At 41.6% G+C, this 25617-nt stretch overlaps 1 protein-coding gene across 1 annotated transcript in view; it reads right to left on the reverse strand.

The window, feature by feature from the left end:
• LOC143410747 (alpha-1,6-mannosylglycoprotein 6-beta-N-acetylglucosaminyltransferase A-like) overlaps positions 1-25617 on the reverse strand; it is a 92035-nt gene that overhangs the window by 38235 nt on the left and 28183 nt on the right. The window contains exons 2-3 of the mRNA XM_076871494.1: positions 9710-9786; positions 8233-8322 (exon numbers count right to left, since the gene is read on the reverse strand). Coding sequence (XP_076727609.1) covers positions 8233-8322; positions 9710-9786 — 167 coding nt within the window. The remainder of the gene's footprint in view (positions 1-8232; positions 8323-9709; positions 9787-25617) is intronic.

Consider the following 25617-nt stretch of genomic DNA (forward strand, 5'->3'; position numbering starts at 1 on the left):
ACAATCTGGGCTTCTTTCCTGAAAGCTCTCCAACTTTTCCTTCTATGGTTTATTTCTTCTCTATTTCCTTCTATGGTTTATTTCCTTCTGGTCATTCCCAGCCTCTCTTGCACCTGGTACCATTGTCTTTGCCTGCAATGCCCCTCCTTCCTCTTTATTTTTCTCCTGGATAGACTTCTTCATCCTCATCCTTGACAAGTCTGATTTCCTGCATTCACCCAAGTGAATTTCACTGCTACCAGCTCTGTATCTTCAAGATCTTCTTGCTTGATCTCTGGGCAACACAGTCCCTGGAGGTTCCCACCCAGGTGGAACTGTGGACTTCTAAAGAGCAGGACACGAACTCAGCAGAGACCTGATACTGAGCAAGCACTCATACATGATGATTAAGAAGGATAGAGGATGCCCAGACCACAAAGCATTTATGGATTTATAGAAAAGACAGTCTTAGGTAAGGCCTAGTTCCTGATACACACTAAGGATCTGTTCAACTTCCCAGGTGGGGGTCAGGAGCCATGTCCTTCCACTTAGATAAGGAGTTCAAGTTCAGGACCATCTAGACTTATTTTTAATAAAAAATAAAAGGAGAATTATGAACCTTAGAAGGTACACTGTACAATTGATTCACCTTCCTTTTAACATAGCTACTAAGAATAAGGTTCTCTCAAATGCAAATCAAAACCACTCTGAGATATCATCTTCCTCTTGTCAGAATGGCAGCTATTATGAAGACAAACAACAATAAGTGTTGGTGAGGATGTGGGGAGAAAAGGTACACACATACGTTGCTGACGGGACTGCAAATTGGTGTAGCCAATATGGAAAGCAGGATGGAGATTCCTTGAAAAACTGGGAATGAAACCACCATTTAACCCAGCTATCCCTCTCCTCAAACTACACCCAACGGACTTAAAAACAGCATACTATAGAAAAATAGCCACATCAATGTTTATGGCACACAATTCACAATAGCTAAACAGTAGAACAAACCTAGATGCCCTTCAATAGATAAATGGGTAAAGAAAATGTGGCATATATACACAATGGAACATTACTCAGCAATAAAAGAGAATAAAATCATGGCATTTGCAGGTAAATGGATGGTATTGGAGAAGATAATGCTAAGTGAAGTTAGCCAATCCCCCCAAACCAAATGCCAAATGTTTTCTCTGATATAAGGAGGCTGATTCATAGTGAGATAGGGAGAAGAAGCATGGGAGGAATAGACAAACACTAGATAGGGCAGAGGAGTGGGAGGGGAAGGGAGAGGACATGGAGTTAGGAATGATGGTGGAATGAGATGGATATCATTATACAAAGTACATGTATGGAGACACGAATTAATGTGAATATACTTTATATACAACCAGAGATATGAAAAAATGTGCTGTATATGTATAATAAGAATTATAATACATTGTGCTGTCATATATAAAAAAATCAATAAAAAACAAAAACAAAAGATAAAGGAAAATGATCCAAAAAAAAAAGAATAAGGTTTTCTCTCATAGGAATTTTGAGGTAAAAAGAAAGAAGAGAGGTGCAAAGGGAGACAAAAGGAGACAACCTCATCTGCCTGCTCCTGAAGGCTAAAATTCAACAAGGATGAAAAAGTGTTTTATTCCAAGATTAGAGGTAAGCTCTAAAATGAAAATCTCTGTGAATTTCAGCACTGAAGCAGAAATAATTTACATTGCAGAATAATTTAAAGTCTGTGCAGTTCTTGGCTCATTTATCTCATGTAACCCCCTGAGAGAAAGGTGTGTATGTATGGGGGAGGGGGAGCAGTCCTTGCTGTATCTCATTCAAGTCTTGAGGGTTCCAGAAGATCTTCAGAAGCCAAGGATCTCAAAGGCTACCCCACCTGCCCTCCTCCTCCCCACATTCTTTCTTTAGGCAAAGAAATGGTGCTCAGTTCTGACAGCAGGAGTAACAAGGGGAATTCTGCTCTTTTGCCACTGGCCTGGCCTGTGGTCTACCTGTGGGCAATAAAAAGAAAGAATTCTGCTGCTTATGATACACTTGTTGAGTGTTTCTAATCCCCAAATCTGAAATTTAAAAGGCTCAAAAAAATCCAGATTTTGTAGCATTTCAAGTTTCAAATTTTCAGATTTAGGATGCTCAATCAGGAAAGCCTATGCAAATATTCCAAAATCAAAAACTCTCTGAAATTCTGGTCATAAGCATTTCAGATGCTAAATAGAGCCACATTTGAAACCCAGGCGATTTAAGTAAAAGGCTGAATGCAAAGTCAATTCCTATAAATTACATGCCTGAGTTTTCTTTGGGACCAAGGAGCAGCAAAGAGACGTCTGAGCTATCTGTGACTTGGGTTTCCATTAACCATTGGAACTGATGAGTGGTTTAAATGAGATTGGATATTTGAGGTGTCCGTCTTAGAGTGGGGGCTCAATGATGCTTCATTCTCTCTACCACCCAGAGACCCCCCCAAAACAAGGGCACCTCTTTCACCACAATGGTCCTGTCCATTCCAGGCAATAGTGCAGTGTCAGACATATAACAAGCAGTCACAGGGATACTATAAGGGGTCAGTCATTCTGATGGCTTCACTTCCTACATGATTAACCAAAAATGATCTGTAGATCACACATAATGAGGGCAAAAGTGGAGGTTTCTAAATCTGTAATTCAGTGGGATCTGGCCACTGAGACAACCCTAAGAAGAAGGAATGAAGGAAGGAAGAAAGAATGCCACTTATTAAGACAGGGCTGGGGCTGGGGCTGAGCAGTGGAGCGCTAGGCTAGCATGAGCATGGCCCTGGGTTCGATCCTCAGCACCATATAAAAATAAAGAAAATGAAGGTATTGTGTCCAGCTACAACTAAATTTTTTTTTTTTTAACACCGTTCTGCATCTGATGCTGCAATTCACCAGGTAACTAAAAAGATGAGGCATTTTACTTTATTTCCTTGTGAGATCTGTCAAACTTCTAATGTTGAAAATAGATAGAAAAAAGAATTGGCTCTTTCAATAGGATAACTAGAACAAAAGTCACTGGGGCATATGCTGATCAAGTTGAGAAGCCAAATAAGGATATCCCTCTAGGTTATCTTATCACCCGCTAGAGAAATCTGGCATATGATATGGGAAATTATCAATCTTCAGGGTTCAATGAAGTAAGAAAACAGGGAGAGAGGAGAGAGGGGAAGGGGAAATGGGGGAGAGACATAAAACGAAAAAATAAACCAAAACCAGACCAGCAAACCCCAACAATGACTGAGGTATTATCTAGGATTTAAAATACTAGATGGGAATTAATTGAAGGAATTAATTGGCTTTGGAAACCATCTCTGCCAATTTCACATTAACAATTATAGTGGGTATACTGACTCCATATACACCAGCTCCCAATTTATTTTTTTATTATTTTTTTTAAAGAGAGAGTGAGAGAGGGAGAGAGAGAGAGAGAGAGAGAGAGAGAGAGAGAGAGAGAGAGAGAGAATTTTTAATATTTACCTTTTAGTTTTCGGCGTACACAACATCTTTGTTTGTATGTGGTGTTAAGGATCGAACCTGGGACCCGGGCCGCACGCATGCCAGGCGAGCGTGCTACCACTTGAGCCACATCCCCAACCACCAGCTCACAATTTAAATGCAAACACAAGCATCATATCCAGAGATAAACAGGTAAGGGGAAATGTGCTTTCCATTAAAAAAAAGTGAGGTAAAGGGCATGCTAATTAGCTTGATTTGGTCTTTTACAATATATGAGTGTATCAAAACATTGTGTTGCACAAACTTAGACAATTTCTATTTTTCAATTTAAAAAAAAAGCATCAAGGGAACTGTTGAATTTCTAAATTACCAGAAGTCAAAGGATCTAAAGTTAAATCAGATTTGGTGAGCAAGAACCATACATTGATTTTAATTCTAAAATGGAACCAAAAGCCCACTTATAATGTCCAAGGCTAAGTGACAGGCCACAACTATCTTCAAATAATGATGACATTGAAAACCATAAATGTATCAGTTATGTTGATTGCCTGTCTTCCATTTCTAGGCTCTGCTCTAAGTACTTTCTCATAGAAACGAGAATCCTCACAATACACTCAAGGTAAGGTCTTTCAAAACCAAACAAAAATTAAAACTAATAGTTACTAAAGGAAGAACCCCAGGCATGAAGAAGTTGAGTCACTTTCCCAAAATCACAAAACATAGAAAACAGGAGAAATGGAAGCTGAAGTTCAGTTATGAGGCTCTAAGGCAGTAAGTAATCCTATTGAAGTGACCATCACAGTGAAACTTTTGAACTCTTATAAGGTAACTTGATGATGCTTTGATTAAAAAAATTTTTTTAAAGTCCTGGTTCAGGGTTATTTTTAGAATAAAACTTAAAAAAGAGGTTCCTAGCACTCTCCCAAGAGAAACCATCACTATCCTTCCTGGATCATTCTTCCTCTCCCATCTGACTCTTAGGATGAGCACACAGCATGATGGAAAGAAAATGAGTTCTCAGTAGTTGACAATAGATGATTATGACAGATGTTCAAGAAGTGCTCACTTAGAATTTGCCTAAACAAAAGGGAAAACCTGATCATCTTCAGAAAAGAGTGATTGAGTAATGAATTCCCATTCCACACTTTGTGACTATAAGAATCATGTCCTGAAAGGAAACACTCTGTCTCCAAAGTAAGTACAGATGACCCATGCAGAGCCAAATCTGTCCAGCAGTCCTTTCAATTTTGCTTCAGAACCTTGCTTTTCTTTCCTTTCAGCTCCCCTGGGAACTGGGAGTGGGCAGTGGTCTCAAAGGAAGGGAACAGGTCATGAATAATTGCAGTCCCTTTCTAGCAGGTCCCCCCCACTTTCGTACTGTGGATTGAACCTAGGGACACTAAACCACTGAGCAACAACCCCAGACCTTTTATTTTTTATGAGACAGGGTCTCATAGGGCCTCCCTAAGTTGTTGAAGCTGGCTTTGAACATATGATCTTCCTGCCTCAGCATCCTGAATTGCTGGGATTACAGGAATGTACCACTGCACCTGGCTTTTCAGTGGTCTTTATTGCACTCCGACAGCTTTCCAGCTCCTGCCTCAGAGATGGAGAGGAAGTTGAAGTGGGAATGTAAAATCCTCTATTCTGTCCTCAGTCCTCTCCTTCTTGGGAAGGTGTGAAATTGGCTTGGTTTGTCAATCATAGTGCACAGTTGGATTCTGGCTATATTCTATCACAGGGAAAGGGGAAGAAAACTTGAAAATTAAATTGAATGAGAAGCCTCTCCCTCGGGGCAGGAAAAGTACTTCTAATTGACTTCTCACTGGAGTGAAGGTTAATTTGTAGACCCAAGCCTTAACCCCCTACAGAAGGAAATGATAACTTAGGCCACAGGCCACCCAAGTCACAAATAAGAAACACACAGAGATAACCAGTAGTCAGATGGCCCCTGGCATATGCCTATAATCCCAGCAACTCAGGAGGCTGAGGCAGGAGATTGCAAGTTCCAGGCCAGCTTCAGCAATTTAGCAACACCCTGTCTCAACATTGAAAAAAGGGGTAGATGTGGGCCTGGAGATGTAACTCAGTGGTAGAGGTTCAGTCTTCAGTAGAATAAAAACATAAAAATAAAAATGTATTTGCTAGCAGCCCGCTAATGAGGCAAAGCACAAGCCCAACTCTTGAACTTTTAATTTCCAAGAGGTTCTAAACTCATTTATTCTGGGGTTCTCATGATGGCCACAGAGTGGCCATTGAACAACTTGTCAAAAAATTTTTTTAAAAAGTCTGTGGGACTGGAAGTATAGCTCAGTGATAGAGCATATGAGAAGCCCTGGGTTCAATCCCCTGCACTATACAAAAAAAGTCTGATTTAAATGTACTAAAGAAAGAGGGAATGATCAAAAAAGAGAGGCAAACTCCATAGAATGCAGGGATACATGCTGGCACGCTGAATACCAATACTGACCTGACTTCTGTAATCAAAAGAGGTCTGCTCCTGTCACCTTATGAAGCAGAAAAGAAAGGCACCTGAATCCCACTAAGAGACCCAAGTGGTGGGAATATGAGGTTAAGGGATCATTCAATAAGCTGGTCCTACCAAGCTAACCTTCATATGCAGGAGAAATGTGGATTCAAAATGCCCATAAGAACACAAGTTACTCTGAAGGGGGGACTTTTGTGACCCTTACACAGACCAGGTTTCAGAAGTCAGGGAGAGGCCTGGGGTTGTGGCTCAGAGGTAGAGCACTCACCTAGCACGAGTGAGGCCCTGGGTTCAACACTCAGCACCACATAGAAATAAATAAATAAAGATATTGTGTCCAACTACAACTAAAAAATAAATATTAAAAGAAAAGAAGTCAGGGAGATAAGGATAATTCACCCTAACCATAAAATCTATAACAAGAGGACCCAATTAGCACTGTGACAAGCATGGGCCAAAATGACCTAACATTGTCCTGGACCTTTACCATGCACAGTGAGGACTTAGAAGACTGATATCATTCTGTTGTCAGTCAAAAGTCAAGAGGTAGACATGGGTGGGACTCTCTGGAAACTCTCCTTGGACCCTCAATGAAACTTGAGGGAAGGAGGGGCATTTTGTTCGTCTCCTCTTTGAGAGGACTCACTCTCTCCTTGAGAGTGTCCCCTTTTCCTATCCCTTCAATGAAAGTATGCCTAGTACTCTTGAGAGACATGTCTGATGTGATTGAAAGAGCCAGCAAGAAAGGACCACTCTAGTGGCCTCAGCTCTACAATGGGAACTTGCCCTGTAACATCACAATGAAAACTATGGCAAACACATTTAATTTAGCTTCAAAACTGGAGTCATTTTCCATGGAGCACCGGGGAGCTATTAATGTTGGCTAAATGGCAATATCAACAGCACACAAAAATAGGATAGGATGAAAAAGAAATGGCAGCAGAAAGCCCACTGAGCTGCATTCTCTGAAACTGGTCTTCATCTGTTTCATCAGCCCTGAGGGCTGGCCTGGCCATCAGTGGGAGAAGGAGAAGTAGCAGGGTTTGGTCCCCTAGAGGTTCTTCCCCTTCAGCTGCTTCTGTATAGACCTTAACACCTCTCCACTCCTTGACTTTCCTAAAGGTGAAATGAAGATCACTGAAGCCTATAGCAAATCCAGTGTGGTCTGGAAAATGCTCTGCAATCCTTATTTAAAACAAACAAACAAACAAACAAAGCTTCTATTTAAATTCAAGGGTGCAATAACAGAAGTAAGAGAAGGCAAAAGTAACTAATTCAACCTTTAAGAAAATGGCTAACTCTGGCCACATGACAAGAAGCTCAGTATCACTAAAAAAGGAAATGCAAACCAAAACCACAATGAGTTTTATCACTCACATCCATAGAGATGGCTACTATCGAAAACACAGAAGGTACCATGTATTGGTGAAGATGTGGAGAATCTGGAACCCTTGTTTTTGGTGGCAATGTAAAGGGTATGACTGTCATAGAAAACAATACAGCAGGTCCTCAAGAAATAAAAAATAGAATTATTGAATCATCCTGTAATTCCATTTCTGGGTATATACTTTCCAAAGAACTAAAAACAAGGTATTCAAGAGAAAATTATACACCCAGGCTCAAAGCAGCATTATTCACAAAAGCCAAATGGAGAAGCAACCCAAGCATTCACAGATAGGTGGATAAATAAGCAAATGGTAGTATATAAACACAGTGGCATATGGTTCAGTCTTAAAATGGAAAGAAACTTTAACACATACTACAACTTGAAGATTAGTGAAGTGAGCCAGATGCAAATTATACGATTTTGTTTTTAGGGGGTAACTAGAATAGTCAAGTTCAAAGAGACAGAAAGTAGAATGATGACTGCTAGATGCTAGGGGACAGAGGTGTGGAATTAGTGCTAACTAGGTACAGAGTTTAAGTTGTGCAAGATGAAAATGATTCTGGAGATGGGTGGCGCTGATGTTTGCACAATACTGTGGAAGTACTCAATGCCACTGAATTGGTCTTAAACGTGGTTCAGAGGGTAGATCTCACATTACCTGTTTTTCACAATAGGAAAAATTGAAGGAAAAAGTGAACAGCTCACTCAAGCCTGTTTTTCTACTAATGAAAAAAAAATCTTTTGAGAGGTGGGGAGAATAATGACAAAAAGACCATAGTTCCTCCATATAAAAACAACACTACACATTTTGAAACTTTTCAAATTCCAGGCTCAGCCACAAAACAGTTTAACCACACACATGCACCCCGCCAGGAGCCACAGGAAGTGAGCTACTTACCTACCTCACTGAGGTAAATAAAAAATGAGCAGGTGGACCCATCCACTCCATAGTCTGCGTAGCAGCGATCCGAGCGCCACATATCTTTCATCCACTGAAATGACAAGCACACACATGAACACCTTTCAGCTCTCCATTCCCTGGGCTCCTACCCATCTGCTGAGAGAAGGAGGGGGTATAAAGGGTGATAGCAGGGTGAATGGTTCAAACCATAGCTTAACAACAGAGCAAGTGGTTGCTGAGCCACGATGACCAGATGTTCAACACCTGGAGCACCCACAGGAAGACACTGGCTTCAGCTAGGCCACAGCTGTAGAGTGAGGCCAGGAGAGGCCATGCCTAGCAGAGTTTTATCAAGGCCAAATGCACATCTTCTGGAAACTAGGGTTTCACCAATGCCTGAAACACAGAGTGTGGGCAGGTGGGCCTGAGTGCAATTTGAGCATCGGGGAGCACCTGCTCCAAAGGAGATCAGCAAGTGCTTGCCAGGTTGGTCTCACAGTCATAACTGCAGACCTAAACTGAAACTTCTCCCTGAAAGTTACTGGGCAGGCTATATAATTTTCTTTTTAACTATAGACTTTATGTTTTAGAGCAGTTTTAGGTTCACAGCAAAAGTGAGTGGACGGTACAGAGCTTCTATGCACCCTTCTCCACAACACAGCACTCCCATCAACATCCTGCATTAGAGTGTTACATTTGCTATAATCAGTGACCTACATGAACACATCAATATCAACTCAAGACCATCATCCACATTAGGCTTCACCTTTGGTGTTGTACATTCCATAGCTTTAGATAAATGTATTATAGCATGCATCCACCATGAAATTATCAATGGGATAGTTCATTGCCTAAATAATCCCTTCTGCTTTACCTCATGTCTCCCACCCCCCCAATCCCCTGGCAACCACTAATCTCTTTACTGTCGCTATGGATTTTTTAAAAAAATGTAACATTGGGCTGGGGCTGCAGGTTGGTGTTAGAGAATGAGCGTAGCATACATGAGGCATGGGTTGGTCCCCAGCACCAAAAAATAAAAAATGATAACTCTGAAAGAGTGGCCCAGTATCGCTGGGTACTCACCACAAATGCAAATGTGGCACCAAAATTATAGCCTGGATTAAATGATCAGGAGCCTGGGACTAAGACGGCAGGGAGGTAGGGGTAGGGGGCAGGTGGACACTAAGAAACCCTCACAGGAAGCACCCCCCAACTAGAGGCTGGAAAAGAAAGCAGCATTATGGCAGGCACCCAAAGCGGGCCAGGCTCTTCCAGTGTGACCATGGAGGGTAAATGTTGACTAACTCCATGGGGTTGGCATAAGCAAAGAAGGGTCATGATGGCCACAATGCAATACTGAAGGATGGAGGCACCCCTTAAATAACTCACTTCCAGGTCTCACTCACTCATTTGTATCTGGGGGGGTGGGGTGGAAGATTGAGGATGATGGAAATGAGCAGGTGATGCTTCAGCCTTACCTTGATCTTCCCCTCGTAGTGGGGGTAGCCATCCATAGGAGGCAATACACATTTTTCTCGAGCTCCATTAATGATATCTAAAAAAATGAAAAACAACAAAGGATACCATCAAGTCCATAAAATATACATGCCTAACATCCTTGTCAGCAGAGAGACAGGAAGAGAAACCAAAATAAGAGATGCCCATCATGGCAGCCAGGTTCTGACCCATAGAACCTCACCAGCTCCAAACATGTTTGATTGGTCTGTGGTGAGGACCTGACTCCAGGAGACCCCACCTACAAGATGATGACCTCTGACTGGTGTGCCTTGGCTCAGAACGGTGAGTAGGCTGACCAGTGTGCTTGCTTAGAAATTTGCAAGTGAGAAACAGAGAACCAAATGAATGGGGAGCAGGAAATAAAGCCATGAGATTAGGAGTGCCTGCCAGGGCTGGGGGGTGGGGGGGCATCGGAGGCCACATGGGCAAAGTGAGATCATGCAGAAACTTCATGCAGTCATGTGTATGAGCTCAAGAAACCAACAGGAGACAGAAGGGCAAATAGAACTTGGGTGCAGAGGAGCAGAGAGGCACAAAACACCTGCGCCATCTTGAGGAATTCCCACTGTGGTTCCAATAGGGACAGCTCCTTACAGATATTAGATTTCTACCAGGATTTCTTTATTGCTTTATATATTTTCTCACCACAAATCCCATTTATAGTAACTAGTACAAGTGGATTCCGCTTCCTGGTGACTATAGAATCAAAACTGAAAAAAGAGCAGCATTCTTACAAGAAGCTTATAATCTAAAGAGAAAGAGTGAACAAGAAACTGAACGGTATAGCTGACATGATTCAGGACTGGGCAAGGGAGGAGACCCAACTCAATCTCCAAAGCTCAGAGAAGGCCTCCCAGATCCAATACTAACTTAGCTGAGATGGGAGGACAATGTGGGAATGAGCCAGACAATTTAAAGATGTCTTTCAAAGTACTGAGGTGGGTCCAAATGTAGGAACCCACTTAGGCTGGAAGGAAAATATGTGAGATACTGAGAGGTGAGACAGATGAGACAGCCAGCGCCCACACAGGAAAGACCTCAAATGCCACGACAAGGACTTTGGTCTTTTCCTCAAAGAACAGCAGAGCAATAAATAGTGAAAGGTTTTAAGAAGTGAATAGTTATAAACCGATTTTTCTATAGCAATGATCATGCTGGTTGGAAATCTGGATGACTCTATCTGCTTCATTCTCATTTTGTATCTATATTTTCCAGGAAGGTTTGGAAAATGTCACCCTTATTTCCTACCAGTGGTTTTCTATATAAAGAACTAGTCAGAAATCAGATCCCAAATTGCAACATTATTTGATAAATAGTACCTTGGTGGTTATTGGGACTAAAAGAAGAAGTTAGCCCTACAGAGGATCTTAGCTGTACCTAATCCTCAAAAGCCACATCTTTCGAAAGTCTGCAACAGAAATTCATGACTTCTTGATCAGGCATTTCACTGGGACATCTCCACAGGAAGAAACACCCTCCTTATCAGGGATCAGAGGCAGCGTCTACTGGCAGTCAAAACGAAGTTACTTAGATTGTCGGGGCCTCTGTTTTGTTATCTATAAAATGGAAATGGCTGTTGCTCTATTTCTTCTAGCTCTTACTAGCCAAGAGTTCAGCCTGGCTCAGCCACTTTTAGAAATGCATTCTTTGTGTTTCTTCATGCTCTGCCTGCAGCTTCCCTCTCCCACTTGCTAGGGCACAGAAGTCACTAAAGCATGGGCTGCTGCATCAAAGAATACAGAGTACTTCCCAATGACTGTGACTCCCATCAGTGTTGCAAATCCTGGTTTTGCTGGGCAACACTTACCAAGCTGCTAAACAGTAACAGAGGTCCTGAGAAATTAGGAGTCTCCAACAGTTGCAGGATGGGGTGATCAGATGTTTTTGAAGAGATATATAGAGTGAAATGCCCAGCCCCCTACCTCCACTACAGACACTATTCTACTTCCAGAGTGTTTAGAGACCAGAGGCTCCTGACTTGAGTGGCAGGTAGGGTGGGGTGAAGCAAATTCATTAGATGGTCCAGGAAGTAGATAGAGCCCTGGGGCTGGACTATGAGTACTCTTATTGAGAGTTTCAAAAATATGTGATGGCCAAGGTCACTAAACTTTTTCTAAAACACACCCAATATAGGCAGTGTGCCACACAGTCTCTCTCTGATGTAGTAGCCACACAAAAGAATGGGTGGGGCCACACTCTAATATAACTTTATTTACAGAATCAGATACAGACCCTTGGGTTTGCTCTGCTAGGAGACTCCCCAAATGAGATTCATCCTTTCTGTGAACACCTGCTGAACTGATTCCTTCCCCAAGACTAAGGACAAAATATTCAGAGGAATTTTACTACTAAGCTTCAGTCCCAGCCCTTTCTATTTTGAGACAGGGTCTCCTTAAGTTGCTGAGGCTGGCCTCAAACTTGTGATCTTTCTGCCTCAGCCTCTCAGGACACTAGGATGACAGGTGTGCACCTTACTTGGCCTGAAGCCAGTCCTTCTAAGGAGCCCTGCAGGAATTCCTCTGCCTCTTCTGTTCTCCACCCACCTTCCTTTATATAGAACTCAACCAGGGCTTGCCTCCGTGAAAACACAGTCCTCAACCTGACCCTCTTATGCCCGGTTGGGTTTAGTTGGATTTGGCCTTGCCCTCCTTTGGGCTTCCCTGGACTCCTGTGTACACCTCTCCACCACCATCTGCTATTCTCTTTATATCTGTCCATCTCCTGTCCCAGGTCATGAGGAACACGAGAAGCTAATATCTTTTTTCTGGGTCACCAGGCACTCAGTGAATGCTGTTTGAATGAACGCAGGCAGGTTCCCGTCTTTCCCTCGATCTGACTCCTAGTCTGGGGAGGAGACTCCAGCTAGGCCACAGTTTTTAATCTTCCTCTTGACAGTTTATCAACAAATCTAACAGGGTCTCCTCTGTGATTCTATTACCTAATAGATGAATTTCCTGTCCCTTATTTTGTGACACAGTGATGGTTCTGAATACACAATGGGTTTCCAAAGGCTCTAATGTGCTACAGGCTGTGGGGTGGGTGGAATCAGAGTGCAATAAACAGAAGTTCCAGCCTTCTACCACAGGGAAGAGCTGCTCCCTGAATCCGACCAAGGGCAGAACCTTCCATCACCACACAGCTCCTGAGGACTCTGGGCTTTTTCTCAGAGGACAGCTCCCCATTTTGTTTCCATCACAATGAAAAAAAAAACTCAGTAAATGTTTTTATTAGTTTGTACTCACGGAGAACTTTCCAACCTGTGGAAGAGTCTGTGATCTGAGTGTGGCTAAGAAACAAAATCTTAATCTAGTAAAGGTTAATGCTAATGCTTTTCAGAGGATGCTTGTAATTACTCTATACAAGGTCCCTTCAAAAGAGGGGGACAGACCCTGCTAAGATGTCACTAGAACGTTTTCCCTGCCATTCACCCAAGTTCTCTCTCCCTGCCATTTTTTTTCCATATGATGAAAGGGCAAAGAAATACAAAGAGATGTTAATATAAGCAATGAGGCTCAGTTCTTAACTGTTGTTGAGGATTCAGTTTCACCTCTCACCTTCACGAAAGCCAAGCTACATCATTGTGGTTCACCTAAAACTTCACCTCTGTACTGATTCTACAGAACTGTCACCCAGCTGTCAACAGAACAGGCAGACTACGTTGGTGTGAAAATTCCTCTGTTTTATAATGGTACCCACACAGTGTAGAAAGTGCTTGGGTACTGGGTTTAATCTATGAGAACAAACACTTTCTGTCATGCTTAGACTTGGGAAGAACACACAATACAGAGGCAGCGGTAGCAAATGGAGGGGTCCACACACATAGATGCGTGCTCCTGTGAAGGGTAGGCAGCATCTCCTGACTGCCACACAGATGCAGCTACGCTGGGAGACATGTGCACAGGGCAAGAGCAGCATTAAACACACACTGACAGGAAACGATGACTGTGAACCAGATAGATTTTTTTTCACTCATGCTTTCCTTCCCATCTGAGGGCAGAAGGGAGGGAAGCAGGGAGTCAGGACACGAATAAGGAGTAAAGAGGTTTTGAAGGAATGGAGGAGATGGAAATACGGTGATATAAGGCAGGAAGCCAAGGTGGATGGAGGACACTAACAGGCTTATGCAGCACTTGTCTTTCTGGAGTGTTGTCGCACACAGGATCACATTTTAGACAAGGGAGATGGTGACCTCATCTTATAGATGGGAAAGTAGAATGTTTAAAATCCTCAGCACCAACCTCCAAACTCAGCCCAGTCGATGTGAACCTGCTGCCTGCTGTGTGCTGAAATGGGTCCTTCTGAGACATAGTCTGCACCTTCTAGAAGGTAACCACCACGTGTGTGGAGGAAGGGACCTTGTGTGGCATGTGGAAGGAGGGGTCTCATGGGGGGATATGGGAAGAGGGACCCCTGTGTGGGAGGTGGGGACCCATGTAACAGTAAAAGAGGTACCTGTCAGCCTCCTGTGGTGGGGGGGAGTGGGCAGGATTTTTGTCCAGGGGTCCAAACTCCACAGGCTTTTTCAAACAACTGAATGAACAAATGCAAAAAGTCGTAAAGAGCCCAAGTTCCCATGAAGTGGAGAGGAACGTTTCACAGAGAAACAAGGGACCAGAAATCCTCTCTCCTAATCACTGACCCAGCAACTCTGAGTTGTGGACCACAGCCTAGGGAACCTGGGCTCAAAATGAGGCAAACAGCAGCAGGAGAAGACCCTTTTCTGCTGGGAGAGGAGATGTGGATTGCTGATATTTAAAGCTTCTTGGAATTTAAAAAGAGAGCTTGTGGTTTTTTGATATGATCTTAATGAATCATTTGTTAACTGTCCTGATGCTTTTACAAGGTTCATCAGGTACTATACAATTGATCTCTTAACTACCCCGTTTGACATACATGCATATATATATTTTTAAGACATCAACTCTTGACTATGCAGCATAGTTCAAACATCTACTGCACACTGAAGTTAATGATAACCAGTCCTCACTGCCGAATCAAAGAGATCTGGAAATAAGGTCACAAAAAGAGTCTCCCAAACAAAAGAGACTGAAGTCAGATGTCAATCTCAATCCTGATTCAGACAGTGCTTATAGGTGGGATGATGCATAAGAAACTCAATCAGCTCTGGGTGATGATAAAGTGATGAAGGAATAGAGGAAAACCAGTGGTAGGGAGAGGGACAGGTATCTGAAAGTGAGCCTCACACAAAGACAGGTATTCAGAGTGAAATTTGCTCTACCATGAAGAGAGGTTGCTCTGCCAAGGCTCACTTTTCTGTACATCGATAACAGTAAAGAAGACAAGTGTTTGAAATGACATCTTAGAAAAGAATTCAAAGGACATAGTGTCATTGGCTTTTTTATTGAGAACCCCCCCAGGTGTCTGAGAGGTTAAGAGTGTCTGATCCCTCACCCTGAGTGAAGAGAGAAAAGGGGCAAAGGTAGAAGACAGATGAGTTTAAAATAAACCTCTCAAAATTCAAAAACTGATGGCCATCTGTTTGCTCCTGGAAGTGTCACAAAACCCAGTTTGATCTTCTCACCTTTACCGACAACTGGGATCACCATCCACACTAGCACGGGCTCCATTCAACTCAAAGGCACTTCACCCATAATTCCTCTCCAATGATAAAAGGTCTCCAGGGATTCTGTCCTGTGTGTAGGACAAGGTGGCAATTTCTCCATGCACACCTCATATGAACATGCAGCTACACTTATCAGAAGGCCCCAGCAAAGTGCACCCCTGTGAACCCACGCTGCCTCAGCATCTCAGCAACAGCCAGGAGCTGGCTGGATCTGCACACTTGAGACCCAGCTCTTGCCAGCATCTCCATCAGCTAGCTTGGCTACAGGAGTGAAGAGCAATAAAGCCAACAGAAATCAGCCATGGTAAAATACAGTCTCCAATTAAAATGACCTCACTGCTCATTCTCAGTTTGCAAATACTCACTTAGGGCTGCTTCACAGTTTCGCTATGAGAAAAGTAATTTAATTTCTATAACTGAGCCATGTACACATATTTCAAGCAGAAGACTCTACAGTAATGAGAAGGTCCTTGATCACCAAAGGAATGGGGCAGCCAAGATGTGGCTAACAGGCAAGACTCTATCCCAGAGAGTATAGAGCTTGAGTATCCCTTCTTTTAAATGCCTGGAAGTATTTAAAATCTGAGAGATTTTTCAGAATGGAATATTTGCATAAACTTCTGGTTAAGCATTCCTCATCAGAGAATCCCAAATCAAAAACGTCCCAAAATTTGAAAATTTGGGGGCATCATGTCAACAACTGAAAAAGCTTAGGATTTTCAAGTATTGTGGACATCAGATTAGTGACGCTCAACTAGTACTGGACACTCTGAAAAGGCTTATAATATTTTCTTGTTCTTTTAGTCTAAAAAGCTGGGAATGCAATTATCCCTGTGCAGAGGAATTTTGGAGCTGCAAGAGACTTCATATTTGTCAGACCTTTCTTTACTTAAAACTCTTGATTCATAAAACTACAGCCTAGAGAAATGAAGTGCAATCCTCATTCATTGATGTAACAAAATTTATCAAGCACCTTCCCTGTGCAAGACACTGTGAATGTTCAACCCAGGACTTTGTCTTCTGATTCAAATTCATTCCCAGCATTCTGTTTCTAGGAATTTAAAAGACAAAGAACCAGTAACAGTACCATATTTGTGTTCTGCATAGGAAATTCCATGAATCAACACAGAGGAATAAAATAACAAATTATTTTTCCCTTCTGTAAAAAGCACTTCCAAGGTCCTTGTGGATTTGTTAAATGGAAACCTAGAGCTCCACTGTTGCCCATGTATGAATACTATGGAAGTAATGGAAGTCAACAAGCATATAAAAGTACATTGCCAAGTACAAACATTGTCATAATATTTCCTATCATAATTTGGCCAAATAACCTCAGATTATTTATACTACCCTTGTTCACATATTCTTTCATTATTTTTTATAACTTTATCTTCCTAATTAAGCTTCCAAGAATTAATGAGGTTTTTCCTTTTCTTGGTAAGTTAGTATTAAGAACAGGACCTCGACCAAGATTCTCAGTATGAGAGACAGGACTTATACACATCCATACACTACATGCATACACCAAAACTCCATTCTGATAAGCCCCAAGATGTTGCTTCTAGACATGTCCACCCAGAGAAAAAGGTGCATATCACATGGTAGGCAGAAAATAGATAGGGTTAAATAACTGCCACTCAAATGAAAAAAAAAAGAGCTTATCATTAGACATCAGGGAAAAACAAATCAAAAGCACAGTGAAACAGGAGTTCACATCAATTAAAATGACTATAATAAAAAATTCAGATAATAACAAGTATTGACAAGGATAAGGAAACATTAGCACCCTCTAACAGTCCCCAAAACTCTGCCATTGATTCATTCAACAAACCCTGGACTTAAATAAGCATCTGTAATGACTTCAGTACCTTTCTAAGAAGTTAACACAGCAATAAAAAACACTCTCTACCTTAAGAGAATATAAAATGCTGTGGCTACTTTGGAAAACACTCTGGCAGTTCCTTTAAAAGACAGAGTGATCATTTGGACCTAGCATTTCTACTTCTTGGTTTATAAAGAACAAAAGCATATGTCCATGCAAAAAAAAAATTTGTACACAAATGTTCACTGCAGTCTTACTGTTAACAGCCAAAAGTTAAACAATTTAAATGCCCATCAGCCAATGATTAGATCAAATGTGATCCATTCGTAGGGTGGAGTATCATTCAGCCATAGAAAGGAATTAAGTGCTAACATTGATGAATCTTTAAAAGTTCATGCTAGATGAAAGCTAGTCACAAGAGGCACTCATTGTAGGGTTTCACTTAAAAGAAATTCCCAGAATAGGAAAATCTATAGAGGTGGGAAGTAGATAAGCATTTGAGGGAGGGGACATGGAGAAGCAGAGGGAGGATGATGGCTAAAGGGCACAAAGTTTATTGTGGGGTGATGAAAATATTATAAAATTAATTGTGATATGAGCAGTAGAACCCCCTGAATATGCTACAACTTTTTTGAATAGGACATTTCAGATGGGTAATTTGCATGCTGTATGAATTCTATCTCAGTAAAGCGGTTATAGAGCCCCTAATAGTCTGCCACCCATTTGTAATGATTTTAATAGCTTCCTAAGAAATAAAGCAACACAAAATAATCTCAACCTCGAGGGTGTCTCGGATAAAATTTGTAAGTTGCTCCAGGAAAGGCAGTTAAAAGTCCAATGTCATGTATAGAGAGGGACTGATGCGACGATGAGGAGGAATGACAGGAAGAGGAAGCCCACGACTAGCGCCCAGGGGGATCAGTAAGCCTCCAGGGTTTCGAAGGCCAATTGTGAACCTCCCAGTTTATATTTGTAGTTATATTTATATCTCCCAGAGAGAAATACAGATACCTAGATTAGAAAACAATTTGATTGCCCCTCATTCCATAGGACCAGATTACTTAAGTACCCAGGCACATAGTCAGGGTCTCTTCTGCAGGTAGGTGTGAGGTTAAGATTAAATTCAGGACCAGTACATGTGAGAACAAATGTCAAATGACCTCAAATTTCAGGACAATCTGCCTGGCTGAGCTATTGTTTTGACACCCCCCCCACCCTCAACAGTTATCTATAGAAAGGTAGCAGAACTGTCCTTTTCTCTCAGTTTGAATATTCTATTGTGAACATGAAATTTAATTTGTTATCTGAAGACTAGAAAGAGAAAGCAGTTGGCCGATTTATCTGAATATTTAGAGCAAGAATTATCAACCTCAACTTCACACCCAGGATCACCTCAGAGAACTGCATTTACAATTACATACCATGGAAGGGAATTTCTATTGAAGAGGGACTGCAGATATAACAGGGGTCTCCTAAGATCATAAAGGAGCTGGAAAGTAAGTACTGCAGAACACATCACTTGGTGTTGTTTAAACAAGCATCATCCTGCCAGGAATGTAAAAATAAAGCAATACAGCTACAGACAACACATCTTCACAACTTCACAACTTCACAACTTCATCATGATAAATGACTGTTACTGATTTATGTATTTACTACACTATACCTTTGGTCATTATTTTAGTGTACTCCTTGTTATATTTTTTTTAAAAAAGAATATGCCATGTTTTACTGGCAGCAACCTCATCTATCTCTTGTTTACAAGTGTCTCTGGATCACAACAAGAGGATCAATGATGTGGTTGACCTACACCAACTAGGTTTGTGTTCTTGTTTTGTTTTGTGCAGTCTGAAGATGAAATGCAGGACCTTATGCACTTGAGGCAAGTGCTGCACCACTGAGCTACACCTCCAGCCCCACAAGGTTTGTGGAAGCACACTCTATGATGTTCACACAATGATACAATCACTTAATGGCTGGCACAGTTCTCAAGAACATATCCCTATGATTAAGGGACTGATGACTGTAATTGGTCTGGGCACTGGAATTCCTGAAAGTCTCTCAGATGATCCTAGTGGGCAGACATGGTTGAGAACCATGACAATATCAGAATAAAATTTGGACCACAGGTGACAGAGTAGGGTCTTAACCTTTTGTATTCCCTGAACCCCACTGACAATCTGATGATTGGGTATTTCCTTCAAATAATGCAGGAAATGCATGAAATAAAACACAAAGGATTTAAGGGAAACAAATTAGACTTGTTATCATAATACGTTAAAGTTGCAATATGGTAATATGAGTGCCTCTTTATGAATACACAAAGTTATAAGATCCAAAAATGGGTCAGTTATATACCATCATTTTGAAGTTGTGATGACTGAAAAAAATATTTAGAAATCTCTGCAACAATAGTAATGTGATATGGATTCACAGATAACAAAGGTCAAAGTATTCCTGATACAGCTAGTCTCTATATCGGTGGGCGCTACATCCTCAGATTCAACCAAGCACAGATTGAAAATATCCCCCTCAGGATATTATTTTTGTACAATTTTTTCTTGCCATTATTCCTTAAACAATACCGTATAACAATTATTTACATTGCATTAGTGCTTATATGTCATCTAGAGATGATTTAAAGTACAGGGGAGGATGTGTCTAGAATGCACTATTTTATATAAGGGATTTGAGTGGCTGCAGATTTGGGCATCTACAGGGGTCCTGGAACCAATTCTGCTCAGATTCCAAGGTATAACTGTTTTACTTTAGTTTATGCCTGTACCCATAACTGAAGAAAAGGCCAATTTTTAATGAGAACTTGGTCCATAAAAAAAGGGAATTACTTCTCACCACCTAAGTTCACAGTCTTTCCCATACAGAGGAGGGGAAGAGGAGAGGTGAAAACAGACTTATAGGACTTGCTCACCCTTGCATTGATTTGACCACCTTCAATAGAAGGGAGGAAAAAAGCCAATAATATCAACCTCATCAAGTGCTAATTTCCAGTAGACTATCCCTCCTTTTTCTCTTAAATAACTCCGTAAAGTTTCTTCAAGACATGAAAAATGTACATTTCCTGAAAATTAACTATACTGTATGTTTTAATTACAGCAATATTTTTCAAGTGCCATGTCATGTGAAAAGATTCCTGTTTCTTCCACTAAAAAGACTCAACTGTTTTATCTGCCTGGAGACATCCATCACACAAGTGCTGATATCTTGGGACTTAAAAGGGTTTTTTTTGAAACTTTCTAGGTGTTTAATCAATAGGCTCCTTTTCATATAGTACTATGCTGCCTGAATAGATTCTGAATGTTTTTCCCCCCATTTAATCTGAATTTAAAATAGGATTAACCATGTACTGAATGGCTGTTATACTTTGGGTACGGCACTAGGCTCTTTTCTTAAATTATTCTAATGTTCACATCCATCATCTCATCTTACTAATGAAGAAATAAAATGATTAAGAATTTCAAAACAGTTGATGTTACAAAATCATTTTCTGAGAAAAACAGTGTGTATATGAAAGAGAGAACCCAAGCTACATTAAAATTCGTGTTTGAAATTCCAGCTATAAATTAAAAGGTACTTATTTTTAAGTAAGTAAATAATAAAATATTGTCCTGGGGTAGGAAGGAGACATCACTTCACTTTTCCTAGAAGCAGACAGAATTAAGTGGCTCAAAAGTTGATCTTTCTTCATAGCCAAACTTTCCTAACTGTAGAATGACTTCTCAAATTTCTTCCATTCATGAGTAATACAATGTTCTTATAAAAATTCAAGAGTCAATGGCATTGTCAGACCCAGAATGCAGGCATATGGCAGTCAAAACAGCAGTCACCACTCTGCAGAGGCCAAAGAAGGTCAGCTGCAGATGCTAGTGCCCAATAGACCAGGAGGCACTGGCCCATGTAATGTCTTGAACAAGTTAGGGAGGTTCCCAATGTCTCATGTCCATCAAAGACAACAGGAAGGTTCTCATTCATCACTACTAAGAGACTTTAAAAATGACCCTACTCAAACACTTTAATTCTAAAAGTTCTCAGAACTCATTCCCTTCATCATGATAAAAGAAGTGGGGCAGGATGAAGTGGAGTGACATCAGTTTTACTTTATGCCCGCTATGAAATCAGTTCTTCATTTAACCATTTAATGGGGAGGGGGAGACTTATTGCTGAGAGCCATAGCCAAGTAGGAAAGACGCATGGCAATTTCCTTGTCAGCCTACCCAATGTTGTTTAGAGGGAGGACTCTCCATTGTGGAAATGGGCTTGCCTTGGACCCAGGTCATTTGCAGTGACATTCCATGAAAGGTGACCTTGCTCAGGGATTAGGGCGGATCTGGGTTTAGGGCGGATCCGTGTTTAGAGTGGATCCGGGTTTAGGGTGGATCCTGCTGGGAATAGGGCACCCGCTCCTTGAGTTCCCGCAGGATTCAGAGAGTATTTGGGATGCAGAGCCCAGTGGAGGTGTGGATTTTCCCAGAATGTGGGTGTAGAGTGCCGGTGAGAGTTCGGGAATAAAGAGTTGCTGTTTGAATCTACAAGGCTTTTGTGGTGGCTCAGTTATTTTGTGCCGAGCCAGACTGTGGCAACTTATCATTAATGAGTTGTTTCAACACTAACCAAAACTATAAACATAACTAAGAATGCCCCAAACCCTCCGTAATGCCAGATAAAGAGTTGAGAAACGAAATCAGGAAAGAAAGATCACACGGAAAAGACCAGACTCACCAATAACATGGACATGTTGAAGACAGTCTTACAGAAAAATCACAGCACTTACCTTATATTCTCAAACCACTTATCCCACCAGGGTGGAAATGTAGAAGAGGCCAGAGCTTAAAAACAAATGGAGGCATGGTATGTCAAGAAAGAACTGGCATTATTAAGTCCTAGTAAGTTTAAGGGACTTTCACAAGCATAACTCCTTTATTTTTTCCCAAAACCTTATCAGATCAGTAATCACCTCTCCAATTTATAAATGAAACTGAAAGTTAGAGCAATTAAGCAACTTTCCCAGAAGAAACATGGTCAGTAACAGAAATGAGAATTGGAAAGGGTTGTCCTTCCCCTGAGGCTCCTTCTCCTGCCCCCCACTCCCCTCAGATCTTCTTAGTTATTTTCACTTCAAATTTTAAGACTCGGGAAAATTGTATCTCAGATTCTTAAGGATGGGAGTGGTGGGGGAGAACTTTCCTAGGTCATTATCTCTTGGAGGATAAGGGGAAATATCAACATATATCCAGGAAGGGAGAAGAGGAGGGAGATAAAAGCAAACTGATTGATTTAAAAAATAAAATAAAATTAGGGAGGTTGAGGTGGAGCCCAGAAATTATACATCCTGAGTATTCAATTTCTAAACAGGAATATTTAGCAAATCATTTGTGAACATCTGAAAAGATGATCCTACAAAGAATAATTGGTAAACAGCCAGGCACGCCAGGGTAAACCCAGGTCCTTTCTGGAAGGGATGCTTAGCCTGGTCAACCTAGAGGTGGTACAGACTCATGGTCTCTGTCTCAACAAGCCATCCGACATGGTCGCCTGTGAGACATCACTCTCAATGGCCCAAGGACATCTAAGGCCCTCCCAACCTTCAAAACCTCCTTCAAAATCATTTTGATCATATATCCCTTCAGTCCCAAATAAGCATTACCCTAACACATTTAAAAAAAAATGTATATATATATATATATATATTACTGCCAACGTATAACTAAGTAAAATTTAAGATTTTAATTTTTAAGGGTGAAAAAATGCAAGTTTTCTTCTCCCCTGAGCACTAAATGTTAGAATTCACTGCCCTGGACATGCAACAATGCAGGTCTTAGGCCCAATGATTTCCCTCCACCTGAGCCACCTCCACTGCCAATGACAGTGACTTGCTCTTCACCATGACAGTCCTGGAATCATTCCTTTCCATTTTATCGTCATCCACGCCTCTCCCCTCCATATTCTCTTAGCCCCCTGGACCATCTACTATCAGTGCCTTCTTCTCCACATCCTTATCTTACCTCTCTGATCACCCCACCAAAATCCCCACCTTTTAACAACAAATTATGGCTTTGCTTCACAATCTAACTTCCCTTCTGCACTCAGGGAGCTCAAAAAAAATAAAATAAAAATAAATGAATGAATATAGAGTACCTACATAAACAATGTGACCAGGTTAATGAGGCCCTGGTTTTCCCCAGGTCGCATAATAATTCAAGACTTTTCTTGTCCTCAGCCAACTCCATTTCCCTTCCTCCTCAGCCAAGCAGAACATGCACTACCTTCCTTCCTCCCACCTGCTAATTAATGGATCTCCCTCATTCTCTTGTGTGTTAAAACATTCTCTGAGCACACACTGTATGGTCAGCATTTCCAGACAGGACTAAATCTCACAGTGCTTCCTCTCCATAAGCAAGAAAGTACCAGGGACTAGGCAATGCTGAGAATATAGATCTTTACAAAATAGGGAGCAAGCATGGGCAGAGGTAGGGCTCACCTTACTCCCTGCTCACCTCTGCTTTCTCCAATTTTTTTAAAAAAATATTTGCATTAAAATTCAAATAACATACTTAGAAATGTATAATTCATATGGGGGAGGGATGTTCAGCTCAACGGTTGAGCATGTGCCTGGCATGCATGAGGCTCTTGGTTCCATCCTCAATACCAATAAAAAATAAAGTGTACAATTCAGTAGCATGTAGTACATTCACCTTGTTGTACAACCATCACCTCTGTTTAGTTTCAGAATCCCTGAACCTAGTCTTCCTCCCCAGGCCCAGGAATGACACTCATCTGTTTCCTGTCAGTGAATTTATCTTTCCTGGACATTTTATATCAATGAAGTCAGCAATGCCCTCTCCAATTCTGAAACAGCTCTGCCCTTCCTGCTTTGTTCCTCCAGTCTCTCTCTCTTCAGTGCTTTTGGTCCGCGTCTCACATCTGTCCAGAAATGCCCAGTCCCCTCCTGCCTATGCCTTGGAAATCTCCCTGTGAACTGATCTTGCCTATGAGCAATTCTCTGACCCCTTAAAAACAATCCCATACTTCCTTTGACCTTCTTCCTCTTGTCAGTACAGGTCCAACACCTTCCTTCCCTTCTCAGCCTCTGATTCATTCAGCAGAATTTGGGAAGGTCCTCAAAGATTTCCAAATGGACACAAGCAATAAAAACTTGAAGGCCTTATATGTTAGTCAGCTTTTCATCATTGTGACAAAAATACCTGACCAGAAAGAGGAGCAAAAGTTCATTCCAACCTCCCAGTTTCAGAGGTTCAGTCCCTGGTCAGCCAAATCCATTGCTCTGAGCCCAAAGTGAAAACATCATGGCTGAAGGGCATGGTTAAAAAAAATGCTGCTTTGCTGCTTAGTACAGGACAGCCAGGAAGCAAAGAGTTCCAGTGTCCAGGTATAAAATACAATCCCCAAATTACACCTGTAATGACCCATTTCCTCCAGCCACGCCCCACCTGCCTACAGTTAGCAGCCAGTAATCCATTCAAATTATTCATTCTTCGAATGAATCAATCCACTGATTAGGTCACAGCTCCTCATAATCTAATCATTTCACCTCTGAACAGTCCTGTATTAACACAAGAGTTCTGGGGGAACGCCTCATATCCAAACAACACCACCATATCTCCCAGGTGCCTCTGGTCAAATGATGTATGTGACCATGGATAACTGGTGATGAAGTGTCTCCATGCCTTCTCAATTTTCTTATCTGTAAAATGGGAATCAGAATACTACTGATTAAATTAAATTATAGATGAACACAATATCTTTATTTTGTTTGTTTATTTTTATGTGGTGCTGAAGATGGAACCCAGTATCTCACTTGTGCAAGGCAAGCTATCTGCCACTGAGCCAAAACCCCAGCCCCCTCATTGGGTCTTTTTGAAGAGTAGATGAGTATACCGAGTACCCAAAGTGCTCAAAAAAAATGTGTGAGGCATGCAGTGAGGGTTCAAAAATGTTATCACCAGGGTCAGGATTACCTATCTCATAAAACCCTTGGCCCTGCTTGCTCAGGAATGGCTGCTTTAGCAGCCATTTTTCAACTTTGGTGGCCAACTTCTTTTCAACGTAGCCTATAAGTGCAAGAATTTTTCAAAGGACTGGCTCTTCCAGGGTAACACTTTTTCAAGGTGATATCATCCATTCTCCCGGCTTTCACTGCTACCTGATGCTGACAAGGCCACAACCCCCCATTTATTCTTGTCTTTACTTCCGGGGCTCAGTTCTGCACCTATATGGGAACACCTCTGCACACATTAACACCCCCAGAGTGGCTTGAATAAAGCGTTCCCTGAATTAAGAATCATCCTGACCTTGCACTTCTCACCACCTCCCTGCCTGCCACCCTTTCCCCTCCTGACTTGAGTTTTCCATGATCTCTCACCAAGACATCAGCCTGCCCTTCCTGTCCCATCGTATTCTGTACCCTGTTTTGCATACAGTGGCAG

The sequence above is a fragment of the Callospermophilus lateralis genome, chromosome 11 (assembly GCF_048772815.1).
Source record: "Callospermophilus lateralis isolate mCalLat2 chromosome 11, mCalLat2.hap1, whole genome shotgun sequence".
In the NCBI taxonomy this organism is placed as follows: Eukaryota; Metazoa; Chordata; class Mammalia; order Rodentia; family Sciuridae; genus Callospermophilus; species Callospermophilus lateralis.